Source organism: Pan troglodytes, chromosome 2, assembly GCF_028858775.2.
Source record: "Pan troglodytes isolate AG18354 chromosome 2, NHGRI_mPanTro3-v2.0_pri, whole genome shotgun sequence".
Lineage (NCBI taxonomy): Eukaryota > Metazoa > Chordata > Mammalia > Primates > Hominidae > Pan > Pan troglodytes.
This window is the reverse complement of record NC_086015.1, coordinates 189,975,548-189,998,542: the sequence shown is the minus strand read 5'-3', so window position 1 is coordinate 189,998,542 and position 22,995 is coordinate 189,975,548. Positions and strand designations below refer to the sequence as shown.

General features: G+C 41.7%; 1 protein-coding gene across 4 annotated transcripts; it reads left to right on the top strand.

Moving 5' to 3' along the window:
• Positions 1–6,108: 6,108 nt before the first annotated feature.
• RFC4 (replication factor C subunit 4) lies at positions 6,109–22,995 on the top strand. Of its 4 annotated transcripts, none has more exons than XM_003310161.6 (11): positions 6,109–6,454; positions 8,155–8,296; positions 11,688–11,766; positions 15,267–15,346; positions 18,104–18,223; positions 19,943–20,086; positions 20,280–20,400; positions 21,042–21,167; positions 22,489–22,569; positions 22,640–22,753; positions 22,831–22,995. In XM_003310161.6, the coding sequence occupies exons 2-11, from the start codon at positions 8,166–8,168 to the stop codon at positions 22,924–22,926; spliced, it is 1,092 nt and encodes a 363-aa protein (XP_003310209.4). In that variant the 5' UTR covers positions 6,109–6,454; positions 8,155–8,165; the 3' UTR covers positions 22,927–22,995. The 4 variants fall into 4 exon arrangements, with proteins under 4 accessions (XP_003310209.4, XP_054537284.1, XP_003310208.4 ...); XM_003310160.6 differs by having other exon boundaries at positions 6,199–6,589; XM_054681309.2 differs by lacking the exon at positions 22,489–22,569 and having other exon boundaries at positions 6,197–6,454.

Sequence of the window (22,995 nt, the reverse complement as noted above, 5' to 3'; positions counted from 1 at the left end):
CAGTAGTGCAGTAGCTATAACAATTCATGCTGTTGGATTCATGTATAGTGTCCATCTTTGCCACCATGACTACCGTGTTCATGAACTTATTATGCCAACACTAGGGCAGCTGAGGGAAGAAGGTGGCTGAGAATAACTGGAAAAGCCATTCTGTTTCATTGCTTGATGAGTGCCTCCCCCATAGGAAATACTGTCTGCTGGGTGTTAACATATGTTACAAAGATGTTCACATTCCATTCCCGCTGCCTTAGTACACTTGCCACGCATCTCTTCCCCAGATACCTTCATCCCTGATCTTCCAATCTTCCTCCTTTCAAGTCCCTGACCAACTGGCCAAGTTACTCACGCTGCCCATGAGTCTTCTGTATGACCTTGCCTCAGGCCCCTTCTCTGCCTTCACAAAGTGGATGAACAGATGCCCTGTGTGCTGCTCTGTCATTAGGAGGACACTCCTTCACTGCTGTCCCTGAGGTCTACCCTTAAGTGAAGCTGTAGTGCAGCAGCTGCCTATTTTTGTCTGATACCTACGTACCAACAGACCCATCCACGAACCAGGCTTAGCCTTTTTCTCCTCTGTCAGCTGGTCATAGGAATCCTCCACGTATTCTGCGCCAGGCAGACTCTAGAGTGGCTCCCATGGTCCCTACCTCCAGGTGTTCACACTTGTGGGTAATCACCTCCCCTTCGGTGCTGGTGGAGTGGAGAAGAGGGTGAAATGATGGGGGATGAGGGGAGATATGTGCTGTCTTACAAGGCAGAAGCTTGTACAGATATCCTTAAGAGAACAGCATCAGCACTTAACAGAGAGGAATGGGCTACTTCTGTAGATCAATAGCATTCAGAGGAATCTGGAAATTTAAGATTTTCAAATGCATTGACCCAGATGGCCCCATTTCAAGTCTCAGCGTCTCAGTTTTTTTTTTTTTTTTCCCCCAACAGGGTCCTGAACTTGGTGTGGTAGATTTACTGGAGTTGAGAATTTAACCTTCTCTCAAACCCTGCCACTAATATAATTGATTTTTGGGGTCTGGCTCACAGATTGTTTTCCCCTCTGGCTGCAGGATATGTGAATAATTTTATATGCTGCCAAATAGACCTTCTGGCTTTTTTTTTTTTTTTTGAGATGGAGTTTTTCTCTTGTCGCCCAGGCTGGAGTGCAATGGCATGATCTCGGCTCACTACATCCTCCGCCTCCCAGGTTCTGGTGATTCTCGTGCCTCAGCCTCCTGAGTAGCTGGGATTATAGGCGCACGCCACCACACCCGGCTAATTTTTGTATTTTTAGTGGAGACAGGGTTTCGCCATGTTGGCCAGGGTGGTCTCAAACTCCTGACCTCAGGTGATCTGCCCACCTCAGCCTCCCAAAGTGCTGGGATTACAAGCGTAAGCCACTGCTCCCGGCCAGACCCTCTGGCTTTCATCCTTGGTCTCACTGGCAATTGGTGACACTCGACCCTTCATTATCTTTAAGGAATTAGTAACATCTCCCCCAGCCATGTCCACCCAATTCCAAAGTTCTTATAAATACTCTTTCTTACAACCCCTGAGATATTACATCTGCTATGCATTTCCTTCTCCTGGCACCCCATTCCAGTTTGCCACTGATGAACATTTTAACAATTGCCATAGGATGCCGCGGGCCATGGGAGCTCCACCACCACCAGTGATGGGGTTTCCGTTACCAACAGGTTGGGAGGGGATACAGCTTCAAAATCCCGTCTCAGAGCCTTTTTCAAGGACCACTTCTGGGTTGGATTCCTTAGGAAACAGATTTTGCGATTTGCCTGCAGGCTTTTAATGGTGTGGTACTCTAAGAATCAACGCACGAGAGGGATGAGGGAGGCAGGACTGGGCAGAAGTTGTATTGTGATGCAGGTGCAACGAAGATCTGGAGCTTGAATAACGCATAAGAACTGTGCCACCTTAAGACAAAGGGCTAAACCTTTATACCCCTCTGTCGTTGTCCATTTTGTCGCTATAACAGACTGTCAGGCCGGGTAATTTATTAAGAAAAGAGATTTCTTTAGCTCACAATTCTGGTAGCTGCAAAGTCCAAGAGCATGGCGCCAGGCTGTTCAGCTTCTGGTGAGGGCCTCATGCTGCCTTATGACATGGAGGAGAAGCAGAAAGGTGAGCAGGCATGTGCTGAGTGAGGGGACCAAGGAGGCTGATCCACTTCATAACAACTTGCTCTCTCAGGAGCTAATCCATTTCCATAAGAACGAATACAATCTCCCAGGAACAAGAACTCACTCACTATCTTGAGAATGACACCAGTCTATTCATGCGGGATCCACCCCAGTGAGCCAAACACCTCACACTAGGCCCCACCTCCACACTGGCAATTAAACTTCAACATGAGTTTGGGCAGGAACAAACCACATCCAAACTATAGCATCCTCCTAAACTAGCCCTTGGAGGTGGGCTGCCTCCACAAAAGGAATGCAATTTTTGATAAAGTGGTTTTGTTGGCTGAAGACAGTTGCTGGACAGGGACTCATTCAAGAGTTGGCCGGCAACCCTCCCAGCAGCTGGGGGAGTGAGTATCTCAGTCCTGAAAGTCAGCATACCAGAGCATCCACTACACCTGCATTTTCTGATTTTTTTTTTCTATTTTATTTATTTGTTATTTTTCTAGAGATGGGGGTCTCAGCTGTGTTGCCCAGACTGGCCTCAAACTCCTGGGCTCAAGTGATCCTCTCACCTTGGCCTATCAAAGTGCTAGGGTTATAGGCATGAACTACTGCACTCAGCCTGCATTTTCTGATTTCAAAATGACACTATCATCCACTATCTGATCTTTTCCACTCCTGACAGCTCTCTTTTTTCATTTGCTACCCAAGTCTTTTCCTTTCCTAGTGACCTTATAAAATATCATCCAGGCCAGGCACAGTGGCTCACGCCTGTAATCCCAGCACTTTAGGAGGCTGAGGTGGGAGAATCACTTGAGGTCAGGAGTTTGAGACCAGCCTGAACAACGTGGTAAAACCCTGTCTCCACTAAAAATACAAAAGTTAGCCACGTTTGGCAGCATGTGTCTGTAATCAAGTGGCTGAGGCACGAGAATCACTTGAATCCAAAAGGTGGAGGTTGCAGTGACCTGAGTTAGTGCCACCACACTCCAGCCTAAGCAACAGGGTGAGACTCTGTCTCAACAAATTTAAAAAAAAACATAATCCAGGGCCAGAGGCAGTGGCTAACACCTGTATTCCCAGCACTTTGGGAGGCTGAGGTGGGAGGATCCCTTGAGCCAAGGAGTTCAAGACTAAACATAGGGAGATTTCGTGCTCTCTCTCTCTTTCTCTCTCTCTTTCTCTCTCTCTCTCTCTCTCTCTATATATATATACACACACACACACACACACACACACACACACACACACATCATGCAGGTACAGTTTTGTATCATCTGTTTCAAAGGGCAACGCACTAAATAAAGCTGTACTCAACTTTTGAAAGCCCTCTTTTAAGATTAAAAAACTTCACAGGGTCCAGGCACGGTGGCTCACACCTGTAATCCCAGCACTTTGGGAGGCCGAGGTGGGTGGATGCCGAGGTGGGCGATCACGAGGTCAGGAGTTCGAGACCAGCCTGGCAAACATGGTGAAACCCCATCTCTAAAAAAAAAAAAAATACAAAAATTAGCTGGGTGCAGTGGTGCACACCTGTAGTCCCAGCTACTTGGGAGGCTGAGGCAGGAGAATCACTTGAACCTGGGAAGCGGAGGTTGCAGTGAGCCAAGATCGAGCCATTGCACTCCAGCCCGGGTGACAGAGTGAGACTCCATCTCAAAAAAGAAAAAAACAAAAATAAAACAAAAAAACTTTACAAATCGCCACATAATAGTATCATAGTAGTAACTGAATGAATGCCCATTACAATAAATAATAAAAGCTGTTATAAACTTGTTAAACTGGTTTAATCATGTGAACACCCACATATGTATGACACAAAAAAAGATAAGTATTTATATAAGGACATTTCTTATTCTGGTGAGACAATGCTTGGTGTGCACACAAATTCTTCAACTACCTGGATTAGGATGCTGCCTATAGTTGTGTACAATAACGGAGTAGTCAGCTGAGGGGCAAGTGGAGATAGAAATCCAGCCCAATCTCTTATCACCAAGTCTTTCATCCCACCAAGGGCTGAATGTACCTGCAGAAAGGTGGCACTTTTTAAAAACCAATTGCCAAAACAAGATACCACTCAGGTCTCTCTTTTCTATTTAACATTAAGGCACCTCTATGCCAGCCCTGAACCTGCCCAGTGACTGATCACAAGCTTTGAGTCTGGAGTCAGTCCAAGATGTGGATTATGGCTTTGCCACTTACTTGCTATTAACCTTTGTTGTAGTCTGAATGTTTGTCCCCACACCCCCAAATTATAGTTATTGAAATTATAACTCCCAAGGTGATGGTATCAGGAGGTGGGGCCTTTGGGGGGTGACTGGGTCAATAGAGTGGAACCCTCATGAATGGGAGAAATGCCTTTATAAAGGAGATGGCCGGAGAAAACTAGTTAGCCCTTTCCACCAAGTGAGGTTACAGCAGTAAGACAGCTGTCAGTGAGGAAGTGAACCCTCACCAGCCACTGAATCTTACGGTGCCTTGATCTTGGACTTCCCAGCCACTAAAACTGTGAGAAATAAATTTATGTTTATAAGCCACCCAATCTATGGTATTTTGCTATAGCAGCCAAAATGGACAAAGACCACTTATCCATCAGCTTGTCTGTTTTTTTTTTGTTTGTTTTTGAGATGGAGTCTCGCTCTGTCACCAGGCTGGAATGCAATGGCACGATCTCAGCTCACTGCAACCTCCACCTACCATGTTCAAGCGATTCTCCTGCCTCAGCCTCCCATGTAGCTGGGATTACAGGCACTCGCCATCATACCTGGCTAATTTTTGTATTTTTGTAGAGATGGAGTTTAACCATGTTGGCCAGGCTGGTCTTGAACTCCTGACCTCAGGTGATCCGCCCACCTCAGCCTCCCAAAGTGCTGTGATTACAGGCATGAGCCACCGTGCCCAGCCCAACTTGTCTGTTAAATGAGATCATAACATCCCCCTCTCTGTGGTTGTGCTGTTCCTTCAGGTAGCAAATGGATACCATCTATTTTCATAGATCTTGTTTTATCAACTGTATTGTGGTATAATTTACATACAATAAAATATACAAGCATTAAGTATACAGTTTGATAAGTTATGGTAATGTAAACCGGTGACCAGATAGATAACCTGTGTGTTTTTTATACTGTCCAGAGATTGTATCAGACCCTGTGGAAATTACAAAGTAGCATAAGCATCCTTACTTTGGTTAAACCCTTGATTAGGTTAGGCCTGGGATGTAAGTTCTCACAGCCCCCTACTTCCTCTGCATAACCACACATCACATTGTCTGTCACTCTCCTAGTCTGTAAAGCTACTTGAGGGCATCTTCGAGCGTTTTCCCTGCTGTATCTGCAGGCATCTAGCACAGTGCGTGGACATTCCGTAAGCATTTGTTGCAAGATAAATGAAAAAAACGTACAAAGTTAACAATGGATATCATGCTGAGTTTGTGCCAAACAAAACAGTCATTTGAAAAGACCCGGAACAACCCTATGGGTTAGTAATTAGTAAAGACCAGTAGAGAAGGTGGCCTTTGAGAAGGGTCAGGTTTCAATAGGATTAAGGAGCATTTCAGAGCTAAACCAAGTACTTGGAAGAGATAAAAGCAGTGGGCTCAGACACCAGCCTAGAACCCACTGTGCATGAACCTTGGTGGGGCTAAACATGATTATCAGTCCTTTAACTTTTATTGAACGCCTTCACTTCCAGATTTCTAAGTGGGGCTCAGGAATTATAATAGATGTCCACAGCTGCATGGTCTTCTCTCTCCACAACACGCAGACACTATTAGAAGTAAAAGCCACGTGTCCTCAAAAGGGCAAGGCAAGGCATCTTCAGATGTCTCTGCCCTTAAAGCACATGCGTTCTGCTCTGCGACGAAGCAGGACAAGGAGGACAGGGACCTGCACCTCCGGAGGCCCGCACCTACGAAGATAGCGGGCTCGGGACCTTCGGTGGACCGGCAGGGTTCCAGAGGCCCGCGCGCCGCCGCCCCGCCCTCATTGCTGAGCCTGCCAGGTAAGCGGCCCCAGCGCCGTGCCCGCGCGACCTCTACTCCTTCCGGGAGGGTCGCGCTCACGTCTGAAGTGGGAGCAATGCACCGGGACAGGGACACCTCCTAGACCATGCCTGTTCCAGTCCAGTTCTGCCTGAAAGTCCGGCTGGCTCATCACCTGCTTAAATAAAACCGTATACGCGCAAACTCCCTCCGCAAGCAGCGCGCCCCAGGACCGGAAGTGACGCGTTACGTGCCCGCGTATTCCTACCGGCGTATTCCCGCCCTGCTTTTCGCCCGCCGTTCCGTGGCGGGAACTGAGGCGACTGTGGGGACATCAGTGATCGTAAGTCTCCTGGGCCCGTTATTCTCAGATTAGGTGACGGAGCTAAGACTTCGAGACCATCTCGTCCTTTTTGTATCGAGGAAACCTGAGGAACGAGCCGGCGGCGGTGACCTGCACGAGAAGCCAGGCTAACTGGTAACCTGCTGGAGGAACTGCAAGCCCGCTTCGCCTTCCCCACTCCTGCCCTTGATGCCCTTGTGAGGTCTTCCACCTCCTTCGGGGCCCCAGCCTAGTGGCCCTTTCATGCCCTGGCCGCGCCCTTTGGTGAAATGGTGGTTCCGGACAGCATCTTGCAGACCCCGGCTTTGGGCTGTATTAATGTTTAACAGCCCGAGGCAGGGATGGACTAATCCAGTAACGTTATAAAAACCTTGGCTGCTAACAGATATTAAAAATTTATTTTATTGAGCATATCCCCATATGCCAAGCAAGGAACTATGTATTTGCATACATTCTTTTATTTAACTCAGTTGTCCTGTGGAATAGGCCTTAGCTCCTTTAACAGAAAAGGAAACCGGGTATCATAGATGGTAATTCATTCACCAAATATTACGGAGCATCTACCATGTACCAGGCACTGTTCTAGGCACCAGGGCATGTAGCAGTGAAAAAAATAGAATTAACCGGGGACTTTTCAGGCGAGCTAATGATGCTTTTTATCCCTGAAAACAGCCTGGAAGAATGTTTACCTGCATGTTAGAAATAGTTACCTTCTGGGTGGGATTTTGTATTACTTTTTTAAATCTCTCATGCTTTTATGCATTGTTTTGATTTCTTCAAGTGAGTGTGTTATGAGAAAAACAGCTGTTTCTATTTTAACAACAGAGTCCCCCACCTTCCCTTCCCCACAGAAAGTCTCTGAAGGTAGGTAAGCATTGACTCTGCCATTAAAATAGGTCCCTGGCCAGGCGCGATGGCTCACACCTGTAATCCCAGCACTTTGGGAGGCCAGGGCAGGAGGATTACTTGAGCCCAGGAGTTCCAGACCAGCCTGGGCAACATGGTGAAACCCTGTCTCTACCAAAAATTAAAAAAATTAGCCGGGGGTGGTGGCACGCACCTGTAGTCCTAGCTACTGGGGAGGCTGAAGTGGGAAGATGACAGGAGCCTGGGATGTCAAGGCTGCAGTGAACCATGATTGCGCCACTGCACTCCATCCTAGGCAAAAGAGTGAGACCCTGTCTCAAAAACAACAACAACAAAAAAAGGTCTTTGAGTTCTGACCCAAGGAAAGGAGTGAAGGTTCTCATTTGTGGTGCAAGCAGAGCACCTTTAATTGCCGAAGAGTCCATTTCAGGGTCTGAGCTAGAGCTAGGCCCATGACTGTGAAAGAAACCATGGAGGCCCATGTGGTTTGGTCATTAGCAACATCATATTTATCAATGCATTTGGAACTCATTAAACATTTTTGTGACATATGATCTTTGTTCTATAACTCCTGCACTAGAAATAGATTCTAAGTTCGTTAAGGACTTTGACCACTTTTCTGTTCTTGTAGCCCTCAGTACAGTGCATTCAGAGTGTCCTAGGTCATGGGGTCATGTCCTTTATTATGTAACATCTTTGCACAAGGCTAAGTGTATTTTCGGGCTGTACTTTCTCATAATGGTTCCCCACCACCACCCCTGCTTTCCTATGGTGCTGATTCGCAATAAAAGTTTCAATAAAAGCTTTTTTTTTTCTGTCTTGCACCTGACCAGGGTGAAGTACCATGCAAGCATTTCTTAAAGGTACATCCATCAGTACTAAACCCCCGCTGACCAAGGATCGAGGAGTAGCTGCCACTGCGGGAAGTAGCGGAGAGAACAAGAAAGCCAAACCCGTTCCCTGGGTGGAAAAATAGTAAGAACACTTGTGTCTTTGTTAAAATAATTCATAAATTATCTCTCTAACCAGTACTGATCACTTTTTTTTTTTTTAACTTATGGAGGAATGCTTTGTTCTGTTTAGAAGTTGTCTTTGAAAAAAAATCACCCACTTATATAAGTCATAGAACCCTGGAACTAAAGTTACCTGAGAATAATCTAGTTTAACTCCCTTATTTTGTAGATAAACTGAGATCTCTACAAGCAGAGGCTTCCATTTTAGGGGCTGGGATACAGAAGTGAAGAAAACAAAAGTTTCTGTAAACTGGCCATAAATACTAGGTCAGGAGTTCTACTTAAATCCAAATATGTAATCTGTTCCCCCTTCTTCTCATTACAATAGGTGGAAATTATTATTATTATTATTACTATTTTTGAGACAGAGTCTCACTCTGTTGCCCAGGCTGGCGTGCAGTGGCATGGTCTCGACTCACTGCAACCTCCACCTCCTGGGTTCAGGTGATTATCCTGCCTCAGCCTCCCAAATAGTAGGGATTACAGGTGCCCACCACCACACCTGGCTAATTTTTTGTATTTTTAGTAGAGACGGGGTTTCACCATGTTGGTCAGGCCGATCTCAAACTCCTGACCTCAAGTGATCCACCTGCCTTGGCTTCCCAAAGTGCTGGGATTACATGCATGAGCCACCGCGCCCAGCCCTGGAAATTCAGTTTTGGTTAGCTCATACATTTTTGTCCAAACAACACTTGAATTAGCATTTAAATTGTCAGTCACCACCTGGTATGGTGGCTCATGCCTATAATCCTGTATGTAATCCCAGCAATTTGGGAGGCCAAGGTGGGAGGATCACTTGAGGCCAGGAGTTCCAGACCAGCCTGGCCAACATGTCGAAACCCCCTCTTTACTGAAAAAAAAAAAAAAAAAAAAAAAAAAAAATTAGCCAGGCGTGTTGGCGGGCACCTGTAATCCCAGCTACTTGGGAGGCTGAGGCACGAGAATCACTTGAACCTGGGAGGCAGAAATTGCAGTGAGCTGAGATCACACCACTGCATTCCAGCCTGGGTGACAGAACGAGACTCTGTCTCAGATAAATAAATAAAATTGTCAGTCATCTAAGTGATATTACCACAAGTAATTGTAACTATTGGTTGAATGTAGCCTCGGTAATTACCAATGTTTACAGATTACTTATAGGCCGAGTAAGGCCCTCATATGTTTTTTGTGTTTTTGTTTTTTGCTTGCCTTTTTGTTTGTTTGTTTTTTTGGGACAGATTCTCACTTTGTCACCCAGGCTGGAGTGCAGTGGCGCAATGTCAGCTCACTGCAACCTCTGCCTGCCAGGTTCAAGTGATTCTCCTGCCTCAGCCTCCCGAGTAGCTGGGATTACAGACATGCGCCACCACATTCAGCTAATTTTTGTATTTTTAATAGAGACAAGGTTTCATCGTGTTGACCAGGCTGGTCTTCAACTCCTGATCTCAGGTGATCTGCCTGCCTTGGCCTCCCAAAGTGCTGGGATTACAGGCGTGAGTCACTGCGCCCAGCCCCTTATATGTTTTGTTTGGCACCAATAAACCTCATGAAAATCTAGGTTTTTTTAATTATGTGGAGGAGGGTCTGGATTTTCAGCTTCTCAGGAGATCAGGCAACACTGGGGGCAGGTTCTCACATGACAGGAGTTATATGGACTTGTGTACTGCTTCTCCTTTTGGAAAGGTCGTGTGTTCCTCAATTTGCCATGGTCCCTACTATATCTTGCATCACACTCTGCCTTCCTCACTCTTGTTATCTGCTTAATCTCTGCAGGTATTTGAATATGAGTCCCTGCTTTATAACATATACTGGATTCCCAAGAGAAGACATTAAAAAAAAAATCATAATTCCTACCTAGTGTTAACCTGATTTATCGAAAAGTATGGATCAAAGAACTTTTGATTAGTTAACTAAGCGCAAAGCCTAAGCTTAGAGTTGGAAGTGTAACTTTGTTCTAGCTTCTCTTAAAAATCACTGTTGTAAGATAAAAATTATATATGATACTTCATATTGGTTAAGCTTGTTGTTTTTGTTAGCCCTCAATGAATTGAATAGGTCTTCATTTTTTTATGCAGTTAGATGATGGAAAAAATTGGCATTAACCAGTTAACACATACTAAGTATATATGTAACTACATTAACCAAAATAGTTACCTATACTAAGGTTACTAAAGGGTTTTCCCTTTTCATCTTAAGATTCATGATCTTATTTTGTCAAAGTGGAACAATGCTTTTTTTTTTTTCTTTTGTGACAGAGTCTTGCTCTGTTGCCCAGGCTGAAGTGCAGTGGTGCGATCTTGGCTCACTGCAACTTCTGCCTCCTGGGTTCAAATGAGACTACAGGCATGTGCCGCCACGCCCACCTAATTTTTTTTGTATTTTTAATACAGACGGGGTTTCACCATGTTGACCAGGCTGGTCTCGAACTCCTGATCTCAGGTGATCTGCCTCCCAAAGTGCTGGGATTACAGGCATGAGCTACCGCATCCGGCCAATAATAATGCTTTCTAAGCAGGTGTTCACTTTAATTTTTTTTTTTTTTTTTTTTTTTTTGAGATGAAGTTTCGCTCTTGTGACCCAGGTTGGAGTGCAATGATACGATCTCGGCTCACCACAACCTCTGCCTCCAGGGTTCAAGCGCTTCTCCTTCCTCAGCCTCCCAAGTAGCTGGCATTACAGGCATGCACCACCATGCCCGGCTAATTTTATATTTTTAGTAGAGACAGGGTTTCTCCATGTTGGTCAGGCTGGTCTTGAACTCCTGACCTCAGGTGATTCACCTGCTTCAGCCTCCCTAAGTGTTGGGATTAGTGTGAGCCATCGCACCCAGCCCCACTTTAATTTCTTTTTTTTTTTTTTGAGACAGAGTCTCCCTCTGTCACCCAGGCTGGAGTGCAGTGATGCGATCTCAGCTCACTGCAAGCTCTGCCTCCCAGGTTCGTGCCGTTCTCCTGCCTCAGCCTCCCAAGTAGCTGGGACTACAGGCGCTCACCACCACGCCTGGCTAATTTTTTGTGTTTTTAGTAGAGACGGGGTTTCACTGTGTTAGCCAGGATGGTCTTAATCCCCCACTTTAATTTCTAATTAGTGTTTGTAGCGTATAAAATAAAATCCTTTTTCTTTAATTTTTGTGGGTATAACAGATTCGAGCAATGCAGAAAGGAAGTAAAACATTATTTCACTCTTTCAGAATGTGTTTGGTTACGGTAAAAACAAGTGGGGTTTCCACCTATTTCCGATTATGAGAAAGTTTCTCATTTCATTGCTGATGTTTAAGAATGGTCATTGGTATTTTAGTAGAAGGAACACTTGAGAGTTTTCTGTGGCTACTATAATATACTACATAACCTCTTTCCTCCTCCCCACCCCGCAAGTCGCCCAAAATGTGTGGATGAAGTTGCTTTCCAGGAAGAAGTGGTTGCAGTGCTGAAAAAATCTTTAGAAGGAGCAGATGTGAGTTGCAAATGGTGTTTAATGTCATTGGGATATTTAAGACTTAATTTATTCACCCTCTTTCTTCCTTTATAACTTCTAGCCCTCATTAAATATCTTGCTCTGTGTACAGTAGGTCCTTGATAACTATTTGTACAATGATAATTAGTTCAAATATTTATTGAGCATCTCCTATTTAATCTTACATAGCAGTGTTACCTAGTATTCAAGTAAAAGTCATAGTAATTAAGACAAACTATGAAACATAGACATAGAACAAGACATAAAACATAGAACAAGACAAACTATGCCCCTTTTTTCATGGGTTTTTATTGGTAAGGAAAGATAGAATAAACAAGTAAACCAATAAATAATTATAGGTAGTAATATGTGCTATAAAGAAGAGCCAGAGATTCCTCTAAAGTATAATTGCTTACTAACTTTAGGATTTGGATTGACCTGTAATACAAAAAAAAAATCGAGCTTTGAATTCTGCTTATAGCTCTCTCTTCTGCTGTGATATGGGGGATAAAATATCCATGAATAACTTGCATTGTAAATTATTCTGAGATAAGATAAACCCATGTGAAGAATTAGCAACTTAAAGTTGTGTTATGATGAATGCCCAAAGTGCTTTAACAGCTCAGTAAAGTGGTGAAGTGGGATGTGGTTTTTGCTTTAGTTTCAAGATTTGCTTCCTTCCTCTCAATCTGGCTGCTTTTAATTAGAAGTTCTTTTGGGTTTTGCTGCCATCATTCCCTTGCTGAAATTATATTACTACAGTACACATTTTGAAAGAAGTTAAATTTATAAAACTATTTAGAATCTTTTTCTTTACCAGTATGTGTTTTGATTTGACTCGTATACTCTTATACCTTTTTGGCCGGCCACAGTGGCTCACGCCTGTAATCCTAGCGTTTCGGGAGGCTGAGATGGGAAGATCACTTGAGGTCAGGAGTTCAAGACCAGCCTGGCCAACATGGTGAAACCCCATCTCTACCAAAAATTAGAAAAAGTAGCCAGGCGTGGTGGCACACACCTGTAGTCCCAGCTACTCAGGAGGCTAAAGTGGGAGAATCATTTGAACCTGGGAGGCGGAGGGGTTGCAGTGAGCCAAGATTGTGCCACTGTACTCCAGCCTGGGTGACAGAGTGAGACTCTGGTCTCAAAAATAAATAAATAAATAAGTAATAAAAAATAAATAACACAAATACTCTTATACCTTTTAATTTTATAATAGTATAGCATTTTATTTTTTGGTATATTCTGCTTGCATATCTTGGTAACAGTATATACCATTTTAATTGCAGTTGCATAGTAATTACACAGATTGCAGGACAATATCTAATTTAATTACTAGTATCTTCAGCAAATGTAGTGAGATTAAGATCCAGTTCTTTTGTTTTTTTGTTTTTTTTGTAATTGAGACAGAGTCTTGCTCTGTCACGCAGGCTGGAGTGCAGTGGCGTGATACCAGCTCACTGCAACCTCCGCCTCCCAGGCTCAAGTGATCCTCCTACCTCAGCCTCCCAAGTAGCTGGGACTACAGGCATGCACCACCACACACAGCTCATTTTTGTATTTTTAGTAGAGATGGTGTTTAGCCATGTCAAGTGACCTGCCCGCTTTGGCCACCTAAAATGCTGGGATTACAGGCATGAGCCATCATGCCCAGCCTAAGATCTAGTTCTTGACTTTATGCCACGTAATTTATGAGGCTGAAGTAAGAACTTCAGTTTAATATTTTGTGCATCTTTTCAGGCTAAGTTTTGTAAAGAGGTGAAATAGTTTTTTTAATTCAAAAGAGTAAAGGAAAACAATTCATTCAATTTATTTTGAAAGGTTGTAAAGAATTATAAGAAGATAATTTTTTCAGAAATTGATTTTAAGAACTGGTATTCCACATACAGTTCTTGTATGTACTACATATATTAGACTAGTGTATAATTAAGGTTTAATAATTTTACCCTGTTTCAAAGAATTTAAATTATTGTATTTGATAGTTAACCTGGATGAATCGTTACATTGTTAAGGGATGCACAGATCAAAATAATAGTTGTAGACCTTAATTACTAAGAAGCCTGGGAGGTTTTTAAGTTATGAATCTCTAGTTTGTTCTGTAAGCTATATGTTATGAATGTAACAGTAATAGTCTTCTAATTAACATATTTGTCTATGTATTGGTTTATTCATTCATTTGGCCAACATTGACTACTGTAGTAGATGCTAGAATACAGATGTGAATAGAACAAATAAGGTTCTTGGTTTTTTAATGAAGTAGACAGGCATTTTACAATTAAGCCCCACAGTTAAATAACAATAAACCAATGCAAAATGCAACAAACACTAATGAGAGAATAGGAGAGGAGACCTACTTTAGACTGAATGGTTTCTGATTTGTAATGCATTAGGAGTTGGCCAGGCAGAAAGAAGAGGATCAGACTCCAGGTCATGGGAGCAACATATGTTTGGGCCAGAAAGTGCCAAGCTGTTAGAGGCCATTGTAAGCTAGAGCCTGGAAGGTGAAGGAGGTGGTAGGCAGATCATGGAAGTCCTTTAGGCCGTGGTAAAAAGCTGAGGGTTTTTTGGTTTGTTTTTGTTTTTCTAAGTGGAATAGTTTTAAGTAGCAAGCAGAGTGGTATCTGATTTAGGTGAAGAATGAATGGACAGGAAGAGGGAGGGTTAGGCAAGAGTGGAAACAAACTCTAATGCCTAGTTTCCTGTGTACACTGATTTCCTTATGTGACAGGACATACTGAAGATTGCACAGTATCATAACAGAGCTCATTAGAATTTAGTTGACTTATTAATTTTCACCACGGATCAGTCGACTGCTTGATAGGAGCCAAACTAGCTAGATACAAGGTATAAAAGAAGGTAGCTAGTGATTTAATCTTATCCTTTCCTTTTCTAACGAATTCTCCCTGATACATGCAAGCATCCTTACAGAGTGCATAATCATGATGTGGAACAGTGCCTAGTACTTAATATATATCTAGTTTTGGATTTTTTGTTAATATTTCTGTTCTTGGTACTTCTGCTCATCCAAAGCCCTAATTATGTCTTTTTTAGTCCTTTTTCCTCAGTTTTGGCCAAATCCCATTACTCTTTTGGTCTCCTTCCCCTTTGAAGCAGCTGACATTTTGTGTAATATAAAATCTTACCTAATCTTGAGCATAGAGGTGGGATAGGAAACTGAGATTCCCTTTAGAAATAAAAGGTTTCTCATTCCAGCTTTGAAAATTTCACCTAAGTGGATTAGCTATAGAGCAAGCATAAATATTGGTTCAGCTTAAGAGATTAAAAAGACACTTGGGGAAAAAAGTGGTAGTATATGAAAAAGCAGGATTTAAATCTGTTAGTACTATGATATCAGTTATATTAAGAAAACTTTACACTTAGAAATTACGTGCCCTATTAGAGAAGTCATTGCACTATTCCACAGACATTTTTTTCGATCTTCCTTTTCATCTATTTGTGCCAGAATACCATTTATTAAAAATAAAATTTAATTTCTACAGCTTCCTAATCTCTTGTTTTACGGACCACCTGGAACTGGAAAAACATCCACTATTTTGGCAGCAGCTAGAGAACTCTTTGGGTACGTTGAAATCAGTCTGTTTTTCTTTTTTTAAAGATTTGACACCAAAATTCTCTGATATTGCTTTTTTTCCTCTAAAAATTTGCGTTTCGTTTTCTGTAGGATAGTTTTCTATTTCTGATTTTTAAAAATCCCATGAGCCATTTTGTTCCTCCCTCACTCCCCTGAAGAAATCAGCTTGCCTGCGTCTTTTGTGACCTTCATTGTGAATCTTGTTCAAGTGTGGGGAGCCTATGATTTTTTCCATCACTTTCTTTAAATTTTCCGTTATAACTTTGGAGTCCAGAGGGCCCAACTTGATGTCCAGTTGTGCTGATAGTTTTATCACCCTCTTAATGATTGTGTTCACATCTGTGTGGCTACATGATAGAATCTGCTGTTTCTGATGGTACTATTTGCACCATCCATTCTTGAGTCCTGCTCTGGACTTTCTAGGCTCTGACTCTGGAGTGGCCAGTCCAGCTCCTTGCCTCAGGTCTCCTGACCACAAGTGGTGGTTGATGTAGTGTGATTCCAGGTACACCAGAAAATCTTCCTGTGAGTCACCTTCTTATGTTCCTCTTCCTAGATTGACCATCTTGGCTTAACCAGCCATTCTAGAGGAGCCCTTTACCTAGAGTTAAAAGATGTGTAGTGGGCTGGGTCTGATATACATGAAACATGCACCAACATAACAAAGGCTGTTTTGAGTTTATCCAGAATTAATATCAGACATACAACTGATAGAAATATCTGAAATCCTACATATGAAAATAGGCTGGGTGCGGTGGCTCACATCTGTAATCCCAGCACTTTGGGAGGCCGAGGCAGGTGGATCACCTGGGGTGAGGAGTTCGAAACCAGCCTGGCCAACACGGTGAAACCCCATCTCTACTAAAAATACAAAAATTTGCCAGGCATGGTGGCATGCACCTGTAGTCCCAGCTACTCGGCAGGCTGAGGCAGGAGAATCACTTGAACCCGGGAGGCGGAGGTTGCAGTGAGCCAAGATCACGCCACTGCACTCCAGCCTGGGTGACAGAGCGAGACTCTGTCTCAAAAAAAAAAAGATGCCACTGAAATCACCAAATGTGTAAGGATTATTAGTTATGTCAAAATGTAAAAGACAAAGGGAGAAGCTGCTATGTGCCTAATATTTTATTTGACAGCAATTTTTTATTCTCAGTAAAATTATAGAAGAACTTTTTTGATTATTCCACAACTCAATCAGATAGAACCAATCTGAATCAGCCTTAACAGTTGTTTATTATTACTTAGAGTAGGTCAGTCCAGATTATACAACTTTTTCTATATCCTTTATGAAATAATGTTTGTCTTTAAAGAACTTACTTTAACAATGAATTTCATATTTAATATTGTGGCTTTAAAATAGAAAATAGATGCATGTAAATGTTTATGTCCATAAACATGCTTAGGATACCATGCTGATTAGGAAAAATAGAGATGAAACTAAATCACAACTCTTGTTTTTTATTTAAATGTGTGTGTGTGTGTGTGTCTGTGTGTGTAAAAGACTAGAGGGAAGTTTCAAAAACAGTACTTTGACAGTGTGCCCACTTTTTTCTTTTGATTTCTCAAATTTCTCTACAGTAAGCATATATTACTTTTAGTAATTTTTATTAAAACTCACTTTAAAAACCTGCTCATGTTTTAATCCATTAATTTTCCTTAATCCAGTAGGTTTCCTTATAGCAAACTACCCTATGGAATTTATTTATTTATTTGTTTATTTATTTATTTTTGAGACAGTGTCTCGCTCTGTTGCCCAGGCTGGAGTGCAGTGGTGCGATCTCGGCTCACTGCAACCTCCACATCCCGGGTTCAAGCAATTCTCCTGCCTCAGCCTCCTGAGTAGCTGGCACTACAGGTGCCTGTCACCACGCCCAGCTAATTTTTGTATTTTTAGTAGAGACAGGGTTTCACCACATTGGTCAGGCTGGTCTCGAACTCCTGACCTCGTGATCCACCCGCCTCGGCCTCCCAAAGTGCTGGGATTACAGGCATGAGCCACCACATCTGGCCGGAAATAATTTAAAATGTGCTATATTGTAACATTATTTAAAATTACAGTATTTAAAACTATCTAGATGTCTAACAATAGAAGAATGTGAAGTAAATGATGGTACAGTCATAGGATGGAATATCATATGACTATTAAAATGTTATTTACAGTGGTTTTGATAATATGCCAAGATACTTATTATAAATGCAAAGTGGAAAATCGATTTAAAATTTTATATATGGGGCCAGGTGTGGTGCCTCACACCTGTAATCCCAACATTTTGGGAGGCCCAGGTGGAAGGATCACCTGAGACCAGCCTGGCCACATAATGAGTCCCTGCCTCTACAAAAAGTAAACAAAATTAGCCAGGTGTGATGGCATGTGCCTGTAGTCCCAGCTAGTTGGGAAGCTAAGGTGGGAGGATCATTTGAGCCCAGGAGTTCAAGGCTGCAGTGAGCCATCATCATGCCACTGTTCTCCAGCCTAGGTGACAGGGCAAGACCTTGTCTCCAAAAAAATAAAAAGAAAAGAAATTGTATATGTTATGTAATGTCTACATTTTTTTAAATGCATGGAAAAAAGCCAAAATGTTAACTGCAGCACTCTGCCGAAGCGAGAATGCAAAAGTGATTGTGTGCCTTCTATCCATATTGTTTACTAGGTGGATTTTAAACGTCTGCAAAGTGTGCAAATGTTAAAATGTGATTTAAGCCTACTTGTGCTCTGTGTTTCATATTTGTTTCATTTTGAGATAGGCCTGAACTTTTCCGATTAAGAGTTCTTGAGTTAAATGCATCTGATGAACGTGGAATACAAGTAGTTCGAGAGAAAGTGAAAAATTTTGCTCAATTAACTGTGTCAGGAAGTCGCTCAGAGTAAGTAAATTTGCCCTCCCTCCTCCATAGCATGTATTATTTTAAATATGTATTTCTGCCGTCGCTCCTCAGCCTTTTGGCTAAGATCAAGTGTATTTCTGCCAAATTGTCAACTTCCTTTTCATGTTAGAAGACTATCCTGCCTGAGGTAAACAGGGATTTAATCAACTACTTATGCTCCTTAGGTGGCAAAGGTCCAGGATTACATTGGTGGTACCTAGACATATATGTAAATTTTACATGAGCACATTTCAAAATTTGTGAAAGTGAATGACTAATTTTTGATATGCACCTTAAATTGATGGTGCGGTCAGTCACAACCGCTATAGCACCTAATGTGTTTTTATGTGAAATGAAGACTGGGAGGTGGACTAAAAGACTCTGAGATCCCTTCTACCATTAATACTTGAAATCTGTTTTCTTGGTATAATTTTCATACAAGTATGTTAATGCCACTTTTGGTGGGAGAAAAACTTTAATGGCAGATTACCAAAAATCAATGTACAGAAGGTAATAACCCACAACGTGGGAGAAAATATTTACAAATCATATACCTAAAAAGGTACTTATATCTAGAACATATGAAGAACTTTAAAAACTCAGTAATAAAAACAAATAACCCAATTAAAAAATGGGCAAAGGCCGGGCGCAGTGGTTCACACCTGTAATCCCAGCACTTTGGGAGGCCGAGGCAGGTGGATCACAAGGTCAGGAGATCGAGACCATCCTGGCGAACATGGTGAAACCCCATCTCTACTAAAAATACAAAAAATTAGCTGGGTGTGGTGGCGGGCGCCTGTAGTCCCAGCTACTCGGGAGGCTGAGGCAGGAGTATGGCGTGAACCCAGGAGGCAGAGCTTGCAGTGAGCCAAGATCACACCACTGCACTCCAGCCTGGGCGACAGAGCAAGACTCTATCTCAAAAAAAAAAAAAAAAAAAAAAAGGCAAAGGATCTGCATAGACATTTTGTGCATGTGTAATAAGCACATTAAAAGATGCTCATCAACATCATTATCCATTTGGGAAATGAAAAAGCCACATTGAAATACCACGTAACTCCCACTAGGATGGCTATGATAAAAAATACAGAAAATAACTAGCATTGACAAGGATGTGGAGAAATGGTAAACCTCATACATTGCTGGTTGGAATGTAAAATGGTACAGCCTCTTGGAAGACATGTCTGCTCAAAAACATGTACACAAATGTTCACAGCAGCATTATTCTTAATAGCCAAAACATGGAAACAGCCCAAATGTCCAACCGATTAATGGATGAATAAATGTGGTGTATCTATTTGCCATAGTATTTGACAATACATAGGAATGACGCAAACACATGCTACAATATGGATGAACCTTTAAAATATGTTAAGTGGAAGAAGTCAGCCACAAAAGACTGCATATTATATGTTCCATTCATATCATGTCCAGAATAGGCAAATCTATAGAGATGAAAGTAGACTAATGATTGCCTAGAGCTGGGAATGACTGGGGGAAGAAGAGTGACTCCTAATAGGTACAAAGTTTCTTTTAGGAGTGATAAAAATGTTCTAAAATTAGATTGTGGTAATGGTTGCACAACTTTGTGAACATACAGAAAAACACTGAATTGTACATTTTAAATGGGTGAATTGTATGGTATGTGTATATTTCAACAAAGCTGTTAAAACCAATATACATATTAATGTTCAACTCTTACGTGTTTCTCTGAATCAGTGGGAAGCCGTGTCCGCCTTTTAAGATTGTGATTCTGGATGAAGCAGATTCTATGACCTCAGCTGCTCAGGCAGCTTTAAGACGTACCATGGAGAAGGAGTCGAAAACCACCCGATTCTGTCTTATCTGTAACTATGTCAGTCGGTATGTATATTGCCCTGAAGACAGATGCTAGGCAGCCTTATTTTCATAACCCAATTAGGGAAAGGAAATTTAGAATTTTCAAGGCTACATTAATTTTTCCTCCATCAAATCTTGATTTGTTCTTGATAAAAATGAGTTCTTTTGGGGAAATTCTTTCTTTAGACACCAACTTGGTTTTTCTCATCTTCCACAGAATAATTGAACCCCTGACCTCTAGATGTTCAAAATTCCGCTTCAAGCCTCTGTCAGATAAAATTCAACAGCAGCGATTACTAGACATTGCCAAGAAGGAAAATGTCAAAATTAGTGATGAGGTAATTACTAATTATTACAATTATTAGAGTTACTAATTCCTTTGATGAATGCATATAAAGAGGCCCTGAAAGATTTAAATGTGTGTTGCCTCAATCCTGATGCCAGTTCTTCAGACAAACTTAAGCTAAAGGGGCAACAATTGAAATGTGTAGGAATTACAAGGTTTAGCTTTTCTATTACTTTTTGACTTAATTATCTTTTAATATATCAGAGACCCGAAACTGAGGTGGATTTCATACATATAATGCAAATTCTGCAACATAAATCTCTGCATGATGACAAGATTTTAGTCTTCTAGCTAATACTTCAGTACTTCCCTAAAATTGATAGAAACATAAGGCCCTTATTCATTATAACAGAATTTAACCATAATTTGAATTTGCTTTATGTGAGCAAGAAAATGGGATAAATATGGAACATTTTTTCATCTCTGCAAATTTATTTCAGAAGCAAGAGATCTCTATCCTTCCATTGTACCTGGCCCCTAGACTGATCATATTTTCTCCCAAAACAGAAATGTTTTTTCTCATTAACTCTAGACTAAAACATAGGGTTTTTCACTTTTATTAAACATTTTAAAATTAAAGTTATAAATCCTTAATTGGCCATCATAGGTTAAAAACAACTCTTTTCTCTTCAGGGAATAGCTTATCTTGTTAAAGTGTCAGAAGGAGACTTAAGAAAAGCCATTACATTTCTTCAAAGCGCTACTCGATTAACAGGTGGAAAGGAGATCACAGAGAAAGTGATTACAGACATTGCTGGGGTAAGAGTACTGGATATTCTGAATTTCTTTTTAGTTGGCTTTTTTGTGGCTTTTAGGAAATTTTCATCCAACAAATACTGAGTGTTTAGCAAGTGCCAAGTACTGCACTAGGAAGTATAAGGGAATAACCTGGGAGTATCAGAGTGTTTGAGGTGAGGAGATAGCACTGACTTTTCAGTTTGTCAGGCATGTAACAGACATTTCAGGAAAGAAAAGGACACTTTCAGTTGTTAGTTTTTTTGTTTTTTTTTTTTTGAGACAGAGTCTTGCTGTGTCGCCCAGGCTGGAGTGCAGTGACGCAATACCGACTCACTGCAACCTCCACCTCCCGCCTCACCCTCCCAATTAGCTGGGATTACAGGCACCTGCCACCATGCCCAGCTAATTTGTATATTTTTAGTAGAGACGGGGTTTCACGATGTTGGTTGACCAGGCTGGTATGGAACTCCTGACCTCAGGTGATCCGCCCCCCCGCTTAGCCTTCCAAAGTGCTGGGATTATAGGTGGGGGCCACCGCGCCCAGCCTTCAGTTTTTAGATTTTATAGGAGATGCCTTTGGCAGTTAAATCATTTTAGCAGATGTTCTTATACATGAAAACTATTTTGCCAGTTGTATATAAACAAAAGGCATATCCAACTTACAGTAATCATTTATTAAAGAGAATGGAGTACCCCACTTGTCTTTGGATACTCCCATGTAAAAACTCACTTCAGAATCACTACTACTTAAAAACTTTTGTTTCTGTGACATTTTTCACCTGCACGGTAGGCCTTCCGTATGACAAGACTGGCACCACTAATCCTCTTTGTTTCTATGACGTTTTTCACCTTCACGGTAGGCCTTCCATATGACAAGACTGGTACCACTAATCCTCTTTAATTTTCTGGATATTGTGGACTTTTTAAACCAATCTCATTAGTGGCATCTTTACATGGAGAGATTGAGAGAAAGGGCACTTCCCCTTTAAAGAAATCAGTCTTTTTGGTTGATCTTGGCCACTGTTCTGAGGAATCGTTATAGCCACTAAGGGAAAACTTAATCTTCATCCACTGACCAGAACAAGCTATAATCCATGTGTGCCCAAACTTGGAAGTTCACAAAGAAGCCATTAAAGGGCTTTAAAAGCACAGTTGTTAGCACCTTGGTTGCTTAGTGGTGACTGGAGTTACTCTGGCCCTTTGTGTTCTCCCAAAGCCTTCCCAGAAAAGTATGGAACTTAGGTGTGGAACAGAAAGGACTGGGGGCACGGGGGCCAGTTGGCAGAGTGTACATCTAGTCTCACCTAGAAACATCTTTAATACCGAACATTCAATTACCTAGGTAATACCAGCTGAGAAAATTGATGGAGTATTTGCTGCCTGTCAGAGTGGCTCTTTTGACAAACTAGAAGCTGTGGTCAAGGTAAAGTCAGCTTACTAACTTTGGGGAAAGGAATATTAAGTCATCATACCAAAAGTTTTTTTTATTATAGGATTTAATAGATGAGGGTCATGCAGCAACTCAGCTCGTCAATCAACTCCATGATGTGGTTGTAGAAAATAACTTATCTGATAAACAGAAGTCTATTATCACAGAAAAACTTGCCGTAAGTAGGTACTTTGCACATGTCAATGGGACATTTAACTACCTGAAGGATGCTAATTTCTTAAATTTTTCTCGTAGGAAGTTGACAAATGCCTAGCAGATGGTGCTGATGAACATTTGCAACTCATCAGCCTTTGTGCAACTGTGATGCAACAGTTATCTCAGAATTGTTAACGTGAATATATCTGGATGGGGAGTTTTGTAAATAATGGAGTTGTAATAAAAATAAAATGACCAAAAGCA